Source organism: Chanos chanos, chromosome 7 (genome assembly GCF_902362185.1).
Source record: "Chanos chanos chromosome 7, fChaCha1.1, whole genome shotgun sequence".
NCBI classification, from domain to species: Eukaryota; Metazoa; Chordata; class Actinopteri; order Gonorynchiformes; family Chanidae; genus Chanos; species Chanos chanos.
Genome location: NC_044501.1, coordinates 13006324 through 13027082, shown reverse-complemented (window position 1 = coordinate 13027082; position 20759 = coordinate 13006324). Strand labels below are relative to the sequence as shown.

The 20759-nt window shown below is 40.9% G+C and overlaps 2 protein-coding genes across 3 annotated transcripts; both read left to right on the top strand.

The window, feature by feature from the left end:
* The first annotated feature begins 5974 nt into the window (after positions 1–5974).
* Positions 5975–9295, top strand: LOC115816000 (protocadherin-8-like). Its single transcript, XM_030778971.1, has 3 exons — positions 5975–8422; positions 8547–8742; positions 8952–9295. The coding sequence occupies exons 1-3, from the start codon at positions 5975–5977 to the stop codon at positions 9293–9295; spliced, it is 2988 nt and encodes a 995-aa protein (XP_030634831.1).
* A 1887-nt stretch (positions 9296–11182) lies between these two features.
* LOC115817493 (leukocyte cell-derived chemotaxin 1-like) lies at positions 11183–17632 on the top strand. 2 transcript variants are annotated; one of them, XM_030780803.1, is made up of 7 exons: positions 11183–11254; positions 11584–11724; positions 12806–12946; positions 13606–13719; positions 14955–15108; positions 15782–15891; positions 17408–17632. In XM_030780803.1, the coding sequence occupies exons 1-7, from the start codon at positions 11183–11185 to the stop codon at positions 17630–17632; spliced, it is 957 nt and encodes a 318-aa protein (XP_030636663.1). The 2 variants fall into 2 exon arrangements, with proteins under 2 accessions (XP_030636663.1, XP_030636664.1); XM_030780804.1 differs by having other exon boundaries at positions 14955–15113; positions 15790–15891.
* Positions 17633–20759: the final 3127 nt, after the last annotated feature.

Here is a 20759-nt window from a genome sequence, read left to right as displayed (position 1 = left end):
CCCCTGCAGCGAGGGAGATGGGCTAATGCAACTGTTTTCTTGAGACATCTGCTCATGCCCCCAAAGATATAAACGGCTTTATCTGAAGTGTCACCCTCACCTTTGCGCGGACCCTCAGCCTCAAATATGCCACAGCAAAATCCACGGTTAAAAAAGTTCTTTTTTTCTCAATTTACATTCTCGAGATCGCAGAATCGCGACCTGACATGGTTTTATTTAGAGGTACATCTTCGAGTTGGTGCCTCGTGGCGCTCCAGACCGATGAAACCCGCATATTAGCGACGACAAAGAAACCACTCGTTCCATAATCAGATAATTTAGGTGTTAACGGTACTATGGGCCTAAATGACCACACAAAGATAAGTGGAAATGAGGCAAGACAAACGGTAAATATTCTGGAGGCCTACATAAATAGGCCTATTACACCGTAGATGAACGAAAACCAAAAATTATCCGAACCCAAATACGGTCCTCGAGTTTCTGTAGATGCCTGTCGAGGGGAGACCTCAAACACATAATTAGGGGACTTTGATGTCTGCATTTCAAACCCTAAGTACATAGGGTTTTGTTAAGAAAAGATACCCTGCGGCTCTCGTTGTATAGTTAAATAGTTGCCGGCTATGTCCACGGGCGTTTAGTATATAATGAAACTCATGCTGCGTTCACCTATTGAAGAGCGTTCTGCGAGGAAACACCCGTAGTACCCCGCGATAGCCCTTTGTGTGGATCTAACTAGACGAATGACATATAGGGCGCCTTAAACGCTTTAGGACAGCTCATTAGCGTTCACCTGCCTGTCTGAGAGTGCATATACCTCCCTACGTGCGGCATGGTAACCAAATTGTCCTCGGCACTTAGTGTTGAGCTGCAAAGAGCAACTCTAAAAGAAATGAAGAACTCACTAGTATGCAATATGCTGTAGTTCCAAACATGCTGACTTGCAACAGAGTTGGTTTAAATAATGGAATGACAAATTCATGCATGAACCAACGGGCCGATATTCAGGGCACAGTGTTAGATTTTCAATAGAGTACTCATTAGCAGTAAATTTGTGGTCGTCGACTAGGTTGGCTCTGTGCGGAACCCAGCACTAAGAGGTCCGTGTGAGAATCAAGAGTCAAGAATTTTCTTTTAGAGGACATTACTGTCTAAAACTGCGAAAGTGTATTTAAATGAGCACTTTGCTGGGCTGCTTTCTTAAGGAAGTCTCATTGAATTCAATTGTTTCTAAGCTTGTTTGCTGTATGGATATAACAGTCTTTATAAACCTATCCTTTAGTTTTGCTTGGAATTTCGTTAGGCCTATCATCATGGAATAGAACAGAGCATATGCGGCATGATTCAAATCTTCGTTTTTTAAAAAGTCCTTATAAAAGTAACTTTAACTCTCCATAGACCAAGTGACTGAGTTTGCCTGGTTAACTGAACCCAAACCATATGATGACACTTTTAAGTGTAGTTTGTATAGACTATGTACAATCACTGAAAACCCTTTCAAGTTCTGAGTTCAGTGCATGACCATAATAGCAGAGAATATCTGCGTGAGGCTTTTCATCTCTCCCACAATCGATGACATAATTCATGCAGTAACGACCGAGGGGACACAGTGAGCGGTGGCAATGAAATGCGTTTGATTGTTCTCGTTATTGACAATTCTGTTACGGTATATTAACGATTTTACGCTCCATCTTGAGAGAGGTTTTCCACTAAAGCATTTGAGTAGGGTCAAGCGAAAGAGCTGGCCCAAGATCTGAGTCCATCTGCCGGAAAAATGCCATCCCTACTTCATCTCGTGCAAGGGCTCAAGAATTATTTGCATGTTTTCATTCAGTCTTGTGGTAGCCAGATCGACTGGGTCAGAGAGACAAGGCGATGAATAAAATCAGACTACTGAACCCAAAACACAGGCTTGCGAATGGTGGGCAAACTATTTTCGAGCCTTGGAGGCAAATATGTTAGCTTCAAATGGCAAATAATCCTTCTCACTTTCTTATCCAACTAAAGCAGGATGAGTTGGAGAAAGCAAGGGCTCTGTGAAAGTGATTCGTAGGAGTCTCGTCTGCAGTTTACCTTTACCCTAAATGAAAGATGAGGACTAATTTGCTCTTTTTTAAAATTGATTTCTGATTCATGATTAGCTATCAGAATGAATAAGAAGTGTGCTTCCTTTTGTTGAGAGGGGTCAAGAAATCGTGAGAGGGTGAAAAAGGACCGGCCCCTTGCCGGTCTACGTTTGGGAGCATGAGCTCTGATATTTCATGAAACATTAGGAATAAATCAAGAAAACGTACTGAATGTTCTTTATTAGGAGTCTAAGAAGAGTTTACATGTTGGTAGTCCTCGACTGTTAGCTTGAAGTAAAAGTGTTGTAAGACTAAAGTGTTGTAAGACTAAGTCCATCTCATATCTTTGAACAGAGAGACATTGTGGCAATTTTAATAAAAGATTATGAAGAAATTAAGGCGCAAATTCACACCATCCGCGTGTCTTAAGGTGACCGATATAATGCATATCTGGTTCGATAGCTGACAAGTGCCCCCCACCCCAACCCTAACCACAAACACACATTCACATTCTAATTTTAATAGATCCATGTACTGTATACACAGAGTGAAGAATTCCTCGAGTAGTTCATGCAGATAAAAGAATTAAATCGTGAGGTGGGGGCTAGAATGGAAGTATGAGACGATTTGTACGTGGGGCAGAGTAGTTTAGTTATCAAGTTATCTTTCAGAGTTGGTTTCAGAGTCTCCGGAAAACAGTTCCTGTAAAGAGTGGTGCTACTGTTGTCTGATTAATTAAACGAGACTGTGAGTTAACCATCCATTTCAAATGTATAGCTATTCATTTATTAGGTTGAATTGGTGAATAGATGCGTTCTCTTGTGACCCACCGCGACTCTAAGTTAAACTTCATAGCGACGAAAGCGTTTAGGCGAGAAGTAGACAAAAGGGATGCTGAAATTCAAAAGGCTCGCGCGAACTGAAAAGAAACCGGGGCGGCAAGACCTCCTAAATCATCATTGGAAAATCATTAGAAATCTGGCGGGGTGGGCAGCACAGATTGCCGCTCACACAACACAAAAACGCAGTCCTCTTGGATAATGCTGGAAATGAAGTGGAAGAAAGGTGGGTGTGGTTTAAGACAGATTTCTTAGTTCAGAGTACACTCATAAAGTTTTCCCCCCATCCGCAAGTGTTAAAGTTAAATTCATGAGTTGTTAACCGTTTTGTTTCCTAATGGGGAATTTATTCAAAGTGTTCTGTGTTGAGAAACCAGATGGTTGTTAAAATCTTTGGATGCAACCAGATATGTCACTTGCGGAGAATAACAGAGGTAGTTTAGTGCTTAACGCTCTTTGCAAGTTATCACATTGCTCATTATATTTAACACTGGGTAAAGATCATCTCAACATCAAATTCGAACAGTCCAGCAGTCGAAAGACCAGTTGAGAACTGCATTGCGGCCCTTCATACAAAGTAAGATATATTCTTCTCTGAACAATTCTGAAATTATCTGGGATGCAATAACTAACTTATATTATTCTTTAGCCTGTAAAAATAGTATCACAAAATTGTCACTTTCCGGCGTGGTTACTTGTAGCATGGTCTGCCGAAGTGATGCAAACACGTATTCTATTAAAGAGGTAGGGTCACTGAACATTGCAACTCAGTTCCACATTGAAATTATCTTCTTAACTCCAGGTTTCACTGTTGTGTCCTGTCATGGCACATGGAGGTGTTTACCTAACGGGTTTTTTCTTCCTAGAGGTGTTAATGGGGATTCTTCCAATGTAAAAAGAGTTATCAGAGAAAGTGGCACTAATTAGTTGTACATTGTGTTAAGAAGCCATTAGTGGATGGTGTGATGGCACGCGAGTTAAGCGAAGGTTACTGGGGTTGAGCTAAATTCGGGAAGGAGTGCAAGGATCGATAATTCACCCCCTCCCACCCCCCACTCCAAACGCTTATCATAGTGACAAAGGGCTAAATCACCTCGTTATCATACCAATAGAGTTAAGCCTCTTCACAAGAACGACTCATACCACCTACTTCAGACAACAACCGCCTGGCGTTCATGAGAACAAATGCTGCCACAATAGCTTGGACACTATTTTTTATTCTTAAGAAAATGCAAATAGCCTGCTCCTCGCGAGGATAGTATTCCAGAAGCTCTGTCTAATTCTGCTATTGTTGAACTCGCGTGCAGACGGCAGGATTGACACACCAATCACGTGAGAGAAAAGGAGATATTCTGAAGTAGTGAAATATTTTTGAAAAGACTTTCAAGCCTCAGAGAAATTTAGCCAGCAATGTGGAAAAGTGTAAGGGTGGACCATTTCATATCAGGTAGCCAATCGAGCTTAGGCCTCATTTGTGATGTTTAGACCATAGTATGTTGTAATAAATGAGATGTGGATCAGACAGTCTGCTGGAAAAATCTGAACAAAATCGATCATCAAGAGTTCAGCTATAAATTCTTCTTTCAGGATCCTTTAATAACAAATTATACTGACTCCATTAATAGATATTCTGATCCATTTTCATGGCCAAAGCGGATAAGGCAACATAAAATTGTTATTTCAATTACAGGCAGAATAATATTAGCATCTTGAGTCTCTAGTGCACTTGGAGCAGATGGATTCATTCGAATACACTTTGAGTCCAAGGATGCTTAGTCCCTCTGAACGGCAAGTGTTACCCTACAGAGAGGTGTCGAGGAAACAAAAAAAACCGAGAGAAAATCTTAAATAGCCGTGACGAGCTCATTCGCTCCCTAAATGTATTTTAATAGGAGCCCCTAGTCCCGGCCAATTCATTGGCCATCTTCGTTTAGGCAAAAGAGTTATGGCCGTGATTGTGGCTGTGGGAGGCGACACAAAAGATGCATGTGGCGCTGGCTCATTATGCTCAACTTAGACGCAGCCCTCTGTGAAGACTGTTAGAAGTTCTCCTCTCTATGGGCTGCCACGGCTGAATAATACAGACGTTGATGCCTCCAATGGGATACCCTACTACGCTATTATATCCACACTGCTAACGAGGGGTTCATAAGCCTTTGATATAATCTGACCATTGAAATCCGTCTAAATCTCCCGGCGCTTGGAGTAAATCCTATTTGAAACGGGCTTTCTTCACCTGCTACAGCAGGCGAGGTTACGGAGGGAAAAAACTGCAGATCCAGTGACATGCATATTTAAACGACCCAAGCGCAAAAAATTACGACTCTGCTCACACGACATCACGTGTGTAAACACTCGAACGATTTTACAAAAAAATGTCTGGGGGATCTTTTATTCATGTCTAAAGACTCTCATTCATATCAGGCCAGTCTGACAGAGGATTTTATTTTAAAGGGATCACAGAAGTATACAGAGTTTAGTCAAGGAAAACTATGACAATGTTTAAATCAGACATAAGTCCCATGATAACTATCTTTTTTGAAAAACAGTCTGTATGAGATGGCAGTTTTGTTTTGTTTTGTTTTTTTCATTACAAGATCAGTCACCATGAGTCCAAGCACCACATTACGTGCATCTGTAACCCGTCCCTGTTAATATTGATTATTTTACGACATGGTGCAAGATATTTATAAAACAGGAAAAAAACCCCAGAAAATCACACTGCACTCTGGTGCCAAGTTACTTGCTTTAAGGATCTTTAAATGGGCTTAGAGGTCTTTTAGAAGTCTCCTTTTTCTTTCAAAGCAGGGATTGGTCACACTTCATCTCATTTGCATGTGGCTCTCTATAAACCACCCCGCCACTGCAGTTTTCTCGAGTTGCGTTAAAGGCTTCAGGACGAGGGCGCATCGCGTGCGTTCATAAGACAGATACTTTCTTTCCCGGGTTTATGAAGACCTGGTGCGGCGAGAAGACAACTGCATATTTAAACTGACGAGTTGTTCATTAAAAAAACAAACAAACAAAAACGTTTATTCAAATAGTGTACTTCAGTTTAATTAACTAGTCAACATGAGAGGGATGCCAGGCAGTTTAGCTGTGTGGCACCAATGGATGTTCGCGTTCACCTTTATTTTCTCACTCACTATTGTGCCAGCTTTCTCCGCGGGAAAGACCATGAAATATCAAACGTTTGAAGAGGACGCTCCTGCTACAGTTATCGGAAACCTCGCCAAGGACATGTCCTTAAATCCTTCACTGGGCTCCAAGACTAATTTTAGGATGATGAAACAGTTCAATGCTTCTTTTATTAGACTGAGAGAGAGCGACGGACAGCTTACCATCGGGGAAAGAATTGACAGAGAAAGAATCTGTAAGCACACTCCTCAGTGTCTTATTGCTTTTGATGTTGTCAGTTTCTCCAAAGAACAGTTCAAATTAATACATGTGGAAGTGGAGGTGAAGGACATCAATGACAACTCTCCTGAGTTCCCAAGGAAGGAATCTACCCTTGAAATTTCCGAAAACACAGCAGTGGGCACCCGGATCCCCCTCGATGTGGCAGTGGATGAGGATGTGGGCACGAACTACATTCAAAGCTACCAGATTTCAGTCAACAGTCACTTTACTATTGATGTGCTGAGCAGAGCGGATGGGGTTAAATATGCGGAGCTGGTGCTAATGAAAGAACTGGACAGGGAGACACAAGCATCCTATGTGCTAGAGCTCGTCGCAACCGACGGAGGAAACCCGTCCAGGTCTGGAACCACAAAGATACACGTCAAGGTGAAAGACTTCAATGACAACAGTCCCATTTTTGATAGAAACAATTTCTCGGTTGAGTTACCCGAGGACGCACCGGTTGGGTATCTGCTGTTGGACTTAAACGCAGTTGATCCGGACGAGGGTTTGAACGGGGAAGTTGTATACGGCTTTGGAAATCAGGTGCCATCTGAGATCCGGCAACTTTTCAAAGTGGACCGAAAATCCGGGAGATTGACGCTCGAGAGCCCGATTGATTTCGAGACCAAGACAACGTATGAGTTTGATGTCCAAGCGTCAGACCTGGGTCCTAATCCGAATCCTACCATCTGTAAAATCATTGTTCAGGTGCAGGATGTGAATGACAACGCACCAGAAATCAGTATCACCCCAATGACCTCTATCACAGCGGGCATCGCGTATATCACCGAGGCGGCTGCCAAGGACAGCTTCGTCGCACTAATCAGCACCGCGGACAGGGACTCTGGCGCGAATGGTCAAGTTCACTGTACCTTATATGGGCACGATCATTTCAAACTTCAACAGGCTTATGAAGACAGCTATATGATCGTGACAACAGCTCCGTTAGATAGAGAAAAAATTGCCGAGTACAACCTGACAGTAGTGGCCGAAGACCTGGGCTCTCCTCCGTTCAGAACAATAACGCAATACACTATTAGGCTGAGCGATGAGAATGACAACGCCCCTGTATTCAGTAAACCTGTCTATGAAGTTGCGGTAGTGGAAAACAACGCGCCCGGGGCATACATAACCACAGTGGTGGCCAGAGACTTGGACTTGGGACACAATGGAAAAGTCACTTACAAGCTTTCAGACACTTACATCATGGGCTCTCCGGTGTCAACCTATGTTTCACTCGATCCAGGTACTGGATCTATCTATGCATTAAGAAGTTTCAACTATGAAATCATTAAACAACTCGAGCTGCGAATTCAGGCGAACGATGGGGGTTCACCTCAACTCCACAGCAGCGCAACCATCAATCTAAAAATAGTTGATCAGAATGACAACGCACCGTCTATTACACAGCCAGTCTTAAATAATGGGTCCGCAGAGATTTTTTTACCGAAAGATACCCCTTCGGGTTATGTTATAACCCATATAACCGCCCGGGATGCTGACGAGGGCGTTAATGCGGAGCTTTCTTATAAAATAGCCACAGGTGAAGTGTCCGTGTTCTCCATAAACAGAGCCACAGGAGAGATTTATCTGAACCGCGCGCTAAATTATGACATCGACGAGAGTTTGAGAATCACAGTCACTGTCAGTGACAACGGGAGACCTTCTCTGACTTCAACAGCGACCATTCGCTTTACCATAATTGCAGGAGCTCCCCCCAGTGACCACAGCATATTCAGACAAAGCAACGAAGAGGAACCCCACGAATGGGACTTGTCTATCGTTATCATTGTTGTACTGGCTGGGAGCTGCACCTTGCTATTGTTGGCCATTATTCTGATTGCGACTACTTGCAATAAACGTAAGCTGGAAAAGCGAAGTGACGACTATCACACAGAAAAAGAGGAAGCTTCCAGTTTGCAAGGAGGGAAAAAAAACAGCGACCCACTGATTCCCATCCACAACGAAAGCGTCTTTGATGTCACACCATATTCTAATAAGCCAAATTTCACCGGTTCCCTCCAAACTGGCAGTGATATTTGCTCCAATTCAGAGGACGGAACAGAAACTACATGTGTTTATGAGCCAGAAAACAAAACACACGGAGTAAAACTAGAGGTAGGTTATTGTAACCTGACATTTTATATTACCCACAACGCATAATTACACACAATTACATTTTATATGTGACATTAGCTTTCCTTGGCAGTAACATTATCTGTTTCCCTTGTCAATTCCACAGGGCTACTCCACTCTACCTGGGTATGGCAAAGAAGGGGTGAGACCGATTACAATATGGAAAGGCAACTCCTACACAACCATCTCAGCACGAGACCCTCAATTCAGCGGGAAGGACAGCGGGAAAGGAGACAGCGATTTCAATGACAGTGATTCGGATATAAGCGGAGACGGCACGAAAAAAGACCATCAAAACAATGGTAAGAAAAACAAATGCCTGTAGTCGAGTCTGGTCTATTGTGTTAAGATTTCTGCGAGCGCAGTATTCCTCAAACACTTAGCAGGATAAACACTTAGTAGCCTTTTGTTTGCCTGTGACCTGCATCTATGAAGTTTAAACTGAGAATGGTTGTTCATTGCATTGTAGGCTACGGTCTTTTAATAACTCTGTCGATGTTATTCTCTCTAGGTCTCTGGGCATGCACGAGCGAATGTAAGATCCTCGGCCACTCTGATCGGTGTTGGAGTCCTTCCGCTTCAAGAGCACAAAACAACTCTGCACATGGTCAGTCTTTCTCCACCTTCGCCAAGACAGGTTCACTTCCAAGGGACACGCTTCGGAGAGAAAACTACTATCAAGCTCACATACCCAAAACAGTGGGTCTGCAGAGCGTTTACGAGAAAGTGTTGCACAGAGAATATGACTATGTATTAGTTCCTCCAGCTCAGCCGATTAGGGTGCAGGAAATAAATGACATTACAATCCCTGTTTATGCGCCGACAACAACTCGGTGTCCTACAAATGAAGTCTAAGGCGTCACAATTATCAACCGAATAATTTAAGAAATTGTTGAGAAACATGATAACTGTATGATTTTTCAAAGAAAAAATATCAGTCATATGGCGTTTTAAGGAACATTTATAAGTAAATGTTAATCCAGATGGAGATCATATTATGTATATTATGCAAGATTTTGTAAATACAGAGTATATTTTTGTAATATTGTTAAAAAGAGGAAGACAAATGATATTCGATATGATATACTTTATTTTAAAAGCATGTCTATTATTTAAAGGCCTTGAAATAACTATGGTCGAAACTTTATCAAGTTAATAACAATATACACATTATCTGAATGCAAAATGTGATTTTTGGTTTACTACCTTCACAGTGTTATGACATTAAAACATTGAAAGCCAGTCATTTCTTGTTGCGGTCTTAATTTTGTCCAGAGACACAGGGCAAGCCCGTGTACAGGGCCATGTTCAGAGACAGAGGGTGGCGCTGTTTACATGATGTGTTCCATCAGTATTGTCTGTCTCCTTCTCATCAGAATGGCCATCTGTAAGTTGTTCATCACACATACCAGATAATCATTATCAGATTAATTAATTTTTTTCGCATCTTCACAAATAATGTAGAAGATAAGACATTAATTAACATCTGTTCTTCGAAAAAGACAGACATGCACTAGTTTTCCATACTGAGTCGTCGTCGTCGTCGTCGTCGGCGCGCCTTTTCTGAACAAGCTATCAGGCCATTATCGGTAATCTTATGCAGCAGTCTCTTTCATTTTCAATTATAAATATTATACCTTCCATTATGCCATTACAAACAATACATTGTGGTGTAACTTATGCATACAAATTTAGGCAGAACAATCAAACAGAGCAGACCACGAACGACGTTCAGTGATCTCAGTGATTCCTGAAATCTTTGGTAAAGCTATTAACAGACAATGGCGAGAATGCCAGCGCCAAACACCTGCGCCGTGTTCTACCAGTATTTGATGCCAAATGCCTTCCTACGCATTGAATGGGCTGTGCGTAAAAACCGTTGTGTGCAATGGGCGCTGAGCCTTCCAATCTTGTAATCTGCATTTATCCTTCCGACATTTAACCAACTGTTTTTCGGAATATTAAAATAAAATGGGGTGGGGGGATCACTGGAATAGAAACTGAACTGAATTCTGTATGCAAGTACTTGTTTCAGTGTTTGTTCTTTGTTCTTTACTCACAATATCTTAAATAGACAAGCTATTCCTTTTTGGAGGGAGTTGTTCATAAATCGGGACTTTGAGTAAATGAGAGTCATTAACTTATTTGTATGTGGCATGACATACATATTCGATAAGCTGTGCGTTTCAATGAAACAATGGATGGAGACGTTTAAAGAAGAACGGGATCTACTTTGGTACGCGCCAAATTAAATAAAGCTTTTTGAAAGGGAAAGCGACATTCTTTCTGTAAGTACACAGTTTAACAAAAGTGTCTGCAAGCCAGTCGAAGCCAGTCTGTTTACACTTCGCACCTATGTGCGAGAAATGCCATGTCTCTTTACAAAGATGAAAAGCACTTTCCCATTTTTGGACGTATCAATTGCAGGGTATGGCCCCCGAGATCCTAGAAACTCATGTAAAGCAGCTTTCATTTTCCATCGTATTTTGAAAGAATGCAGAACAGCATCAAATAACTCCCTCCCCCTAATATGACACCCCAGGGATTTTCAGGCACCATGAACACAGAAAAACAAACTATGAGACTTCTAGGCTCCATACTTTTTCTCATCCTAGTCAGGTAATATTACATGCAAATCACACAGGTCATTTCCTCACGTCACCATGTTCACCGTGCGTTCCCCCTCCTTTCTCCATGGCCTGAAAGTGAACAAGTGGTCAGTGAATTAGTCCACACGCAGCCATGGCAGAGACCTCGGAAAAAGTACCGATAGCTCTGGCCGGACCAGAGGACATGCAGCAATTCATGCCACCTGTAAGTACTAAAAACGTCTGGATAAACTTCCTTTCGTCTTATTCCGTTAGAGCTAAATAAAATACGCTGAAAAGTAGGCTGAAGGACCTGAGAGTAGTTTGAACAAATCGCAGACATGTATTACATCTTACCTGCGGTTTTTGTTTTATGGGATTTGAACTCAGTTTAGTGTCGAAAACTAAAAAATGTCGATTCATTCAGCCATGTTTATCTTGCACCAGCTCTGCAGTGTACGTCAGAAGCAATTACTTAAACGTATATAGCTGATCACAGCATCGATGTACGACTTGTGTTATTAATATCTGCTGATCAAATATCAATTTGCATAGGCGTACACAGCAGTGACCGTTAAACCCTCCAGTTCTGGACGTTTGCTGAAGATTGGAGTTGCAGTCCTAATTGTAGGGGCTGGGCTGCTACTTTTTGGGGCAATTGGTGCCTTTTACTTCTGGAATGTCAACGACAAACATGTAAGATTTTTTTTTACTTCAAGGGATTGGGCTTTCTTCTTACTGTATGCATCTGGAAATATCAGTGTTCATGTATTTATGTATTCCTGTGAGAGGCTATGTTCACAGTACGCTTGGTATGGCACTGTGAAACCTTTAGTTCCTGGTCGTGGTCTACCTGAAGCCAAGGGGTCGAGTGGTGTGTTGAGCAGAGAGCTTGACTCCTCTGTATGTCAGAGATAAATGTTACCTACAGGTACAGAGGCTCCTCTAAATCGCAGTGATCAAACTGCGTCAAATAACGTCAGGATAATGCATTCAACAACATGTGTTTTTGAAAGAGTGCGAGAATATCCAGATTCCAAAATAGACCACCGTAAGGTAGGCCTACAATTTTTCAAGTGTACACCGCCGAAATTCACAGCAACAACTGCAGGTTGATTGATATGTGGACCAAGGCGCGTCATATCTAAAGGTCACACTTGGGTTACATAATGTAGGCGAAATGCAAGGACAGTATCGATCAGGTTGTCTTATGTCAAACCACGCTGTCATGCTGATTTAGTAAGGCGTATCCGTCGTCTGCGTAATTAGGTTTTGTGTTGACTGCTACGTTTGTGTCCTACAACACCACATACTTATTCTAGCGATGTGTGATACGATATGATCAGTAATTCCTGTTGATGGAAGCAGGGCTAAGGAATAACACAATGAATGACGTGTCTATTCAAAAACATCATGACGTCACTTCTAATTAATACCAGGGGAATAACAATCTGGATTTTACGTAGGCTATTATGTAAACTCACGGTTGTAACGTTTCGTTTAAGGTTGTCAGCTAAGGCACCTTTACAGATGAATGGAACTAGGTCAACCTTTTTACTGGAAAAAAGTCCACTAACTTATTACGCCATAATTACACCGAATGTGGAACAACACACCTTTAAGTGTAATAGTGAAATACTTTTAGAAAGTATTTAGATCTGGTTGAACAGAGAATGCAGCAAATGACCTTTTATAGTTGCATTACTTTTTGTCTCACTGATACAAAACTATGTACAACCCACTTACTGTACTGTATATTTCTGTGTTCCTTGGGCAGGTGTACAATGTTCACTATACCATGAGCATCAATGGCAAAGTGGAGGAGGGATCAATGGAGATCGATGCAGAGAACAACTTGGAAAGATTCAGGACAGGAAGTGGAAATGATGAAGCCGTTGAGGTTCATGACTTCCATATTGTAAGTTTTAGGGTTTTCTTCCTGCTTGCAAAGTTACAGGTCTACACACACACACACACACACACACACACACACACACGCACACTCACACACAGGGAGAGAGAGAGGGGGGGGGAAGAATGAGAGAGAGAAAGAGAGAGAGAGGGAGAGAGAGAGAGCATCACTTGAAGATCGGTTCCCTAAGCATAGCCCAAACATAAAGCCTAGTCACCAGTTTCAGATGTTGCTGATTTTTGAATAGATCTCCATACAGACAGAAATCTAGCCCAGGATCAGTGCTTAACCCTCACTTGAAGAAATAAGATTTTAATGTCTTAACTTTAGGAGAGGCAGTCTTTAAGATTCCCTTATGCTAATTAATCTCCCCGTTCTCTATCCACCGTATCTCTTGAAGAACTAAGCCTCGAAGAAAAAGAAAAATGATTATGCAGATATGCAGTTCATCGTAGGTTCATGAATCAAACATTTTTAGAAAATGTATTGCTATAGTTAAACCTAGGTAATATTATCAACACCAAAAAAAAAACACAACCCCATCATAGAGCCTGTAATTTTGTGTCTGGATCATTCTCCTTACTTTCTTATCAAAGCAGCATTACTTTAATTCTCTTTACTTTACTTACCTGAGCTGTTGTGAGCTGTGTGATTGTCATGAACAGGGAATCACCGGCATCCGATTTGCTGGGGGAGAAAAATGCTACATCAAGACTCAAGCCAAGGGTCACCTTCCAGACGTGGACAAGCTCAACAAGGACTCGCTGATGTTTGACTTGGTAGGTTAGAAGGTGACTCTCTGGTAATCCTCTTTAAAGATTTAACATTTCTCCATCTGAACACACTGGCAACCTTGTACACCTGTCTCTTATACTGTAGAATCTTTCTTTCTTTAAAAATTGCAATGTATGACGGATAACGGCAGATTTATTTAATGCGTGCTATGAAAATGTCCTTGAAAGATACTGCAGTTAATTGTTATTTATTGTCAAAAAAAAAATGTCACGGAGTAGATTTTGGATTGGACAACATTAAGAATAAAAACTAAGCACCCATTGACAAGAGCTGACTGTCAGTTTGAATCCTGTTCTTTTTTATTTGATAATATAAAAAAAAAAAAGAAAAAATTGAAGAGACAAGAAAAAAGACAAGAGAACAAATTGAAGTGAGTGACTATGTGTATGGCTATAGCTTTTGGCATACTGTGCCTGAAGATTCACAGTTAGTATTCCTGCCTGAGGCACTAAACCATCCAGTTTAAACATGTACAACCCACAGCTCTGGAGACCCCTTACAAAAGGAGCTCCCAGCTCTTTTAGGGTTGCTGCCAAAACCAATCTCCAAATTAGAGTGGTGATACCACCCTCCCCTCACCTAACAGCTGCAACATTCATTTTACATTGCACATTTGGAGACGTCGTTTTCATAACAACCATGACTACCAACTTGGTTGTTCCAGAGCAAATGTGTTTTTAAGCAAGTAATCCATTTTTAAACGATTCGATGCAAATGTTCATGTGAATATTCATACAGTGTGGTTCTTTTTTTCCCCTTGTCATCTAAGTAAGCTGGTACCCATAGATAAGGGTGGTCCTGTCAACAGCAGTGTGTGTTTGTGGTCAAAAACAATGCATGAGACAGTTTTACATGCCCATTATGAAACAACTTGCAATTAAAGAAAAACAGGCCTCTTGCTGGCCATATCTTTACAGCATTGGTTTCTATGCCAAATCTGGATATGGGAGCTAACACACTACAAAGCCTACAAGGCTGCATCATATTAAAAGGCTTGTTACACACTATTACTTGTATACAGCCTGTACTGTATATCGAGTAAGGTGTCTTCCTCCTGTGTAATTTGTTGTCATGATACCATTCAGTAATTCTCAAATGAATTCTCCCGGCCCCTTACACAGGACATGCAATTCTATGGGGTGAGAAGAACAAGATTGGAGCACTATGACTAAATGAGACAACACCATAATCTATCAAATGTATAATTGGATTCCCACAGGAGGACGAGATCATGCCTGCCAAGTTCGAGGAAGAGTCTCTTATCTGGGTTGCTGCTGATCAACCTTTGAAGGACAACAGCTTCCTGAGCGAGAAGATCCTAGAACTCTGCGGAGACCTGCCAATCTTCTGGCTCCGCCCAACCTATCCCAATGGTAAAGCCCACTCACAACTAACTCAGAGTCGACTGTCTTTGACTTAAAGGATATTCATCCTTTAATTTAAAGTCATTGTAGAATCTATACTCTGTATTCCCCGTCTTTATTCCCCTTGTTGATCTCAAGCAGAGACCCAACTACGTTAAGGACTTGGTTGAATTTATCATTAATTTAGGACAGCTCTTTGTAATTTGCGACACTTTGTGAAAACGTACACCATTATCCTTTTCCTTTCCTTTGCAAATTTGTCTGTAGAAACTAGCAGAAAACTATATTTTGTTAAAATGATGAACTTGGCAAACCTATAAATGGAAGGAATGAAAAAAAAAACCTCACAGTGCTTGCTGATTCATCCCAATTCACAAATAAAAGTTATAAACCTTCTCTTTTATCAGTAACCTAAGAAAATATTGATGAGACCAGGAGGGTTTGTCCGCTCTCGGATGAGGAGGACCGTTCAAGTGTTCTTCGGTTCTCAGTGGCCTACTTTTGAACGTCGAGAAATCCAAAATTAAACATATGCATCCCGAATCAGTTTACTGAGCTTTTAAGTCTAGTAATGTTAGATTAAAGCCTTGCGAACAATGAAAAAAAAAGAAAAAAGAAAGAGAGCAAAATATCAAACCCGTGACCATCCTCTCATTTAGTCTGACGTCAACCATGCTTCCAGGTGGGCAGAGGAAGAGAGCGGTGCCAAGGGCCAGACGCCAGGTGGTGGAAGAAGAGGGGGATATTATTGAGGAGGACGAACCGACGTTCAATCCCGAAAACCCTTATCATGTAAGTCCAGCTTGACTGTCGCTAGTCTCAAGCCTCTTAGTCTTCAAAATGGACCATGAATTTTTTTTACAATTCCAGAAGAAACAGTCAGTCTAGCTAATTTTTGGCTGTGTTGGTCTCCATGGGAACCCGTGCCGTAATACACGGCCGTCAATACCCTGGGTTCTGGCAAAGGTTAACGCGGAGAGAAAGCTGGAAACTGTCCACTCTCTAGTGGGGAAAGCTCATGAACATTTCTGGTCAAGCACTATTTTCTAATTAGCAGTCTGATAGCATGGGTTCTTACAGCCACAACTGGTTATTGAAGCCACACTCGATGTGACAATAAGAGCCCATGAAAATGGAATATCCGTTTAAAATAACCATCGGTTTCCATGTAAATCTTTCCAAGCCTCAAGGCATGTTTTGGTGCACAGAAATATATCATCATCGTCAGTTCATCCATAAACATTTGTGGCACTTGTTTTCTGTTCTACATTTATCTACATCACATGTGCATTTTCTGAAGACACTGGCTCCATAATTGGCTGGATACTTAGAACCCATTCTTTGTCCTCAGGCCCCTTAATCCTAGCCCTGCTGGACAAAATGGCTGCTTCATCTTTTAAGTGGCCACTATTTACTGGTTGACAATGATGTTAGCTTCTCCCTCATCCACAATCAGTCAAGTTTCACATTTATAGACAAAAATATATAACATTATCCCTCGGTTTAGATTCTAGATTTAATTTTTCATTCCTCAAATAGACTAGACACTAGATACAAATAGACACAGAAATAAGTGTGACTCGCATGTGTCTTATGCACCCACCCTACCCCTTCGCCTTCTCTTTTTTGGGGGGGGTGGGGGGGGGGGGGCGTTGTACGACCAGAATGCGCAGCTGTGTGAACAGGAGCAGATGTTAGGGTCAGCAGCAGAGGCCATGGCTGTCACCCCACGTCTAATCTTAGAGGTCTCTTTTCAAGCGAAACGACATCCCTCCACTGACCTTCCCAGCCATTGTGTTTGCTAAGACTGCCGCCCCCCCCCTCCCTCACCAAATCCTCAGCCCATTCCAGACCCACAGTCCAACCCCTCTAAGCCCTAATCCCTATTTCTCCATTCCTCTGTGTGAAACTAAAGGAGAATAAAACTAGGGCACGTACTTATTTACTTATATTTCTCAAATACATCACAGACATCAGAACTCTCTGTAGAGCCGCAGCAGTTGGTTACAGACCTAATTTCAAGGACAAGGATGAGTCTTTAAAGATGAATGTTTTGAAAGACCAACTGACTTCCCGTATTTACTTGATGATGTGGTTAGTGCTCTAATACGGAATGCATGAGTAGTGGTTACTTTAAATGAAAAGCTTGTATCACTGAAAGGTTGTAAAAACATGTTTTTCTTCTTCTTTCTTTCTTTCTTTTTTTTTTTAAATCACATAAAAGTATCATGACTCGCAGTACATTTATGTGATCAAAAATGCATTATTTAATACGCCTCTTTTCTTGCGAAATCTTTTTTTTTTTTAGCGCACCGTGGAAGGAGAAGAAGGCACCATGACTTTTGACCCTATGCTGGATCATACTGGGGTGTGTTGTACAGAGTGTCGTCGCAGCTACACCCACTGCCAGCGCGTCTGTGAGCCTTTGGGTGGGTACCACCCCTGGCCTTACCACTTCCGCGGCTGTAGGGCAGTATGTCGAATCATCATGCCCTGTCGCTGGTGGGTGGGTCGCATCTTGGGCATCCTCTAAGCAGTGCCAACATGCACACACACACACCGAGATTTTTTATTAAGATTTTATTTTCAATTAAAACATACAAGTTCAGCAAGCTTACCCACCACAAATCTTGTCTATAACTGTTACTACATTTACAGTTTGGTGCAGTGTGTTGTATTCTAGCAATAAGACAAACTGTTGCATCATTCAAAGCTGTGTTCATGTATGTTTTTTTCTTGAATCTTTGCATCATTATCTGTAACATAATCAAATGGGATTGTGTGAACAAAAAAAAAAAGGAAAAAGAAAAAAGGAAAAAACAAGCAAACATCTGAGTTTTTGATTCTGTCTCCAAGGTAACATGCTATTTGTTGTAAACAAGCATAGGAACTACAGAATTGCTCAAGGGACTCATCCTTAGAACACCTGTTTGAAAAGATGAAAATTATGTTAATTACCCAGATATGAAAACATCTTTGTTGAGCTTGAAATGAGTGCTAATATCAAGTATTCAAAGAACTGCTTTGGACTCAGTTATCTGAGCAGAAAAGCAAATGTTTAAATCAAAGAAATGTTATCATTTTTATTTGCTTTTGAATGTAAATACATGTAATAAATTTCTAATCTTTGGGGAAACGGAACATGGGTCTTTGAACAGTAAGATGCATAACAGCCTGCATGAGATATTTAAAATATATTCCCTTGCTTTTAAACTATTCTCTTTTGCCAAGTATTGCTTCTGATGTCGTGTAAAATGTCTTGCCAGAACTGACATCAGAGTTCATATTTTTCAATATCAGTTTTTGTACTTTTTCTTTCACTCAAGTGCTTTTGTCAATGGAGAACTAAATAATAAACTTTTTTAAAAGTGTAGATGCATACATTTTGTCACATTTGGTGTTTTGCATAATTGTTGCCAACATTCAAACATTAATGGATGCCTGAAGTCCTAGAGCGAGGGAGAAAGAGCGAAAGAGAGAGAGAGTGAGAGCGAGAGAGAGAGAGAGAGCGAGAGAGAGAGAGAGAGAGCGAGAAAGAGAGTGAGAGAGAAATTATTAGGGGTTAATGTACCAGGCTCAGGCTTTTTTCTGCTTTCATGGTCTGAGATCTTACCCATAATGCAAATCGCTGAGCCTCTTTTGATGTCAGAGTGGAGCTTTTAAGCAGTGGGAGAAAATGTGACTGTTAGAGTTTAAACCGGAGCCACAAAACTTCCCGTTTGATCAGCCTGAGAGATGAAACGTGTGCCGTGAATTTAACACTTAACCCGCTATCAAAGACTGTTTTTTTTTTTTTTTTTATCTGTTTCTTGGCCAGCTCACATGAATGTTTATGGTTTCTTTGGAAGGTAATGGCACTATCCTTACTCAATATGGAGGAAGAGGAGCACTTGAGCTGATAAATTCACTCACACTTCTGTTCCTAACCATTATCTGTGAGTTTTTCTGCTACCGAAAAGTTCATTTGTGACAAGATATACTGTATTTCCACTTATTCATGTCATTTTTAACAGCATTTATTTTATGCCCCTAGTTCATCTATTTTACAGGATAATAACCCAGCTATATTTGCTAAGCAGGATTTAAGGGGGGCAATCAGAAGGTGTACTGGTGGTATGACAACTGGCCTAACAATCAGACATGATGAAGACAGCATTTCTTTTTTTAAGCCAGAGCATCTTTCATATAATCTAATCAAGATTCTCATGAGAAGAAAAATAAATACCTTTTAAATAAAATGACAGAAATCCAGCAGAGCCAACATCATGGCTTGGATCCAAAAGGCAAAATTGTTCAGGATAAGGTGATACTACCTTTTTACCAAACTTCATGGTGTGCAAAAAAGAGAAAGTTCAAAATTTGAGAGCATGGTTACTAAAAGACCTCCCATGGTCCCAGTGCATTTAGATTCCCTGACAGGCTCATTTCTATGGTTCAACATGTATGTACAAAACTGGTGGATGAACATAACCGGTAAGCAAATTTGCTGCAAGGAGTTGTATTCTGCGCCCAAATTCTGAGACTTGGAGAAAGTAGCGTGATGTCAATCATTCAAAGTTTGGAATAACAAGACTAACATTGAAATCATTCTAAAAATAACGAGCATCTACAATTTTTTTCTCTTAGGAAAGTTTCATGCTAAGTTACTGAAGTTCTATGAGAATTTCTTGTTGTATATGAATTACCTCTTCCAGTACATCAACTGGAAGCAATTTCTGACACTTGAAACACTCATCATTTTTATGTATCATACTTCGCAGCATTCAGAATAGCAGTTCATACGGAAATTCTTAAAAGTTTCTCTTAACACTCAAAATTGTGAGAAATTGAACACTGTCAGTGACAGATCAGCATTATCAAATCTGTATGTTTTTTTAAATGCAAGGTTAAATGGATTGACAGCAGTACCTATTCAAAACATGGTTGCTGGTTGCCTTATTCCATGGTTGCTGTGGCGCCACCAACTGACCAATCAGGATCCTTATAGTGTGTGTATCAATAGGATGCTACTCTTGTTGAGTGGGAGTGAGTAAAAAAACATGAGGTATAACATGGTGCCTAAGTAGCTTTGGTGCTTAGCTCCATACGTATGGATCATGTAAAGTAACCTTTCAATAGCTATATGCGTCTATCGCTGTCACATCCTTTCATAACGTTACACTTCCATATTAGAGCACCTTCTGGTTATTCAAAGCTAAGAAGAAAAAGTGTAGTCATAAAACAATTTGTGGGGAAATGCATTTATCATAAAAATAGAGGTAAAAAGCGCAGTTTTGAGAGTGAGAAAATTTTATTTACAATGTGTTTTAATCATATTCAGGAAACCATGTTCCCCTCAAGCACGTCATGAAAATGACCAAAATGCAGCATGAGGCACAAGTGTTTTCTGATGTAAAGACCAAAAAATGTGTTCCAGATTTTTTTAGACCAACGTACAATAAAAGACACATACTGAAGACTGTTTTTCTTTCTTTCTTTCTTTCTTTTTTAAAAAAGAACTATTTCAGCGTTCAGTTTCTGCTCTTACATAGATGCTCCAAAAAAAAAAAAAGAGAGAAAAACCCTAATTCTGAAGCTATGTCCACTACCAAAGACTGTTGCAACATGCCAAGAAAATGGGTTGCTGGGGGGGGGGGGGGAGAGAAGAAGAAAAAAAAAAA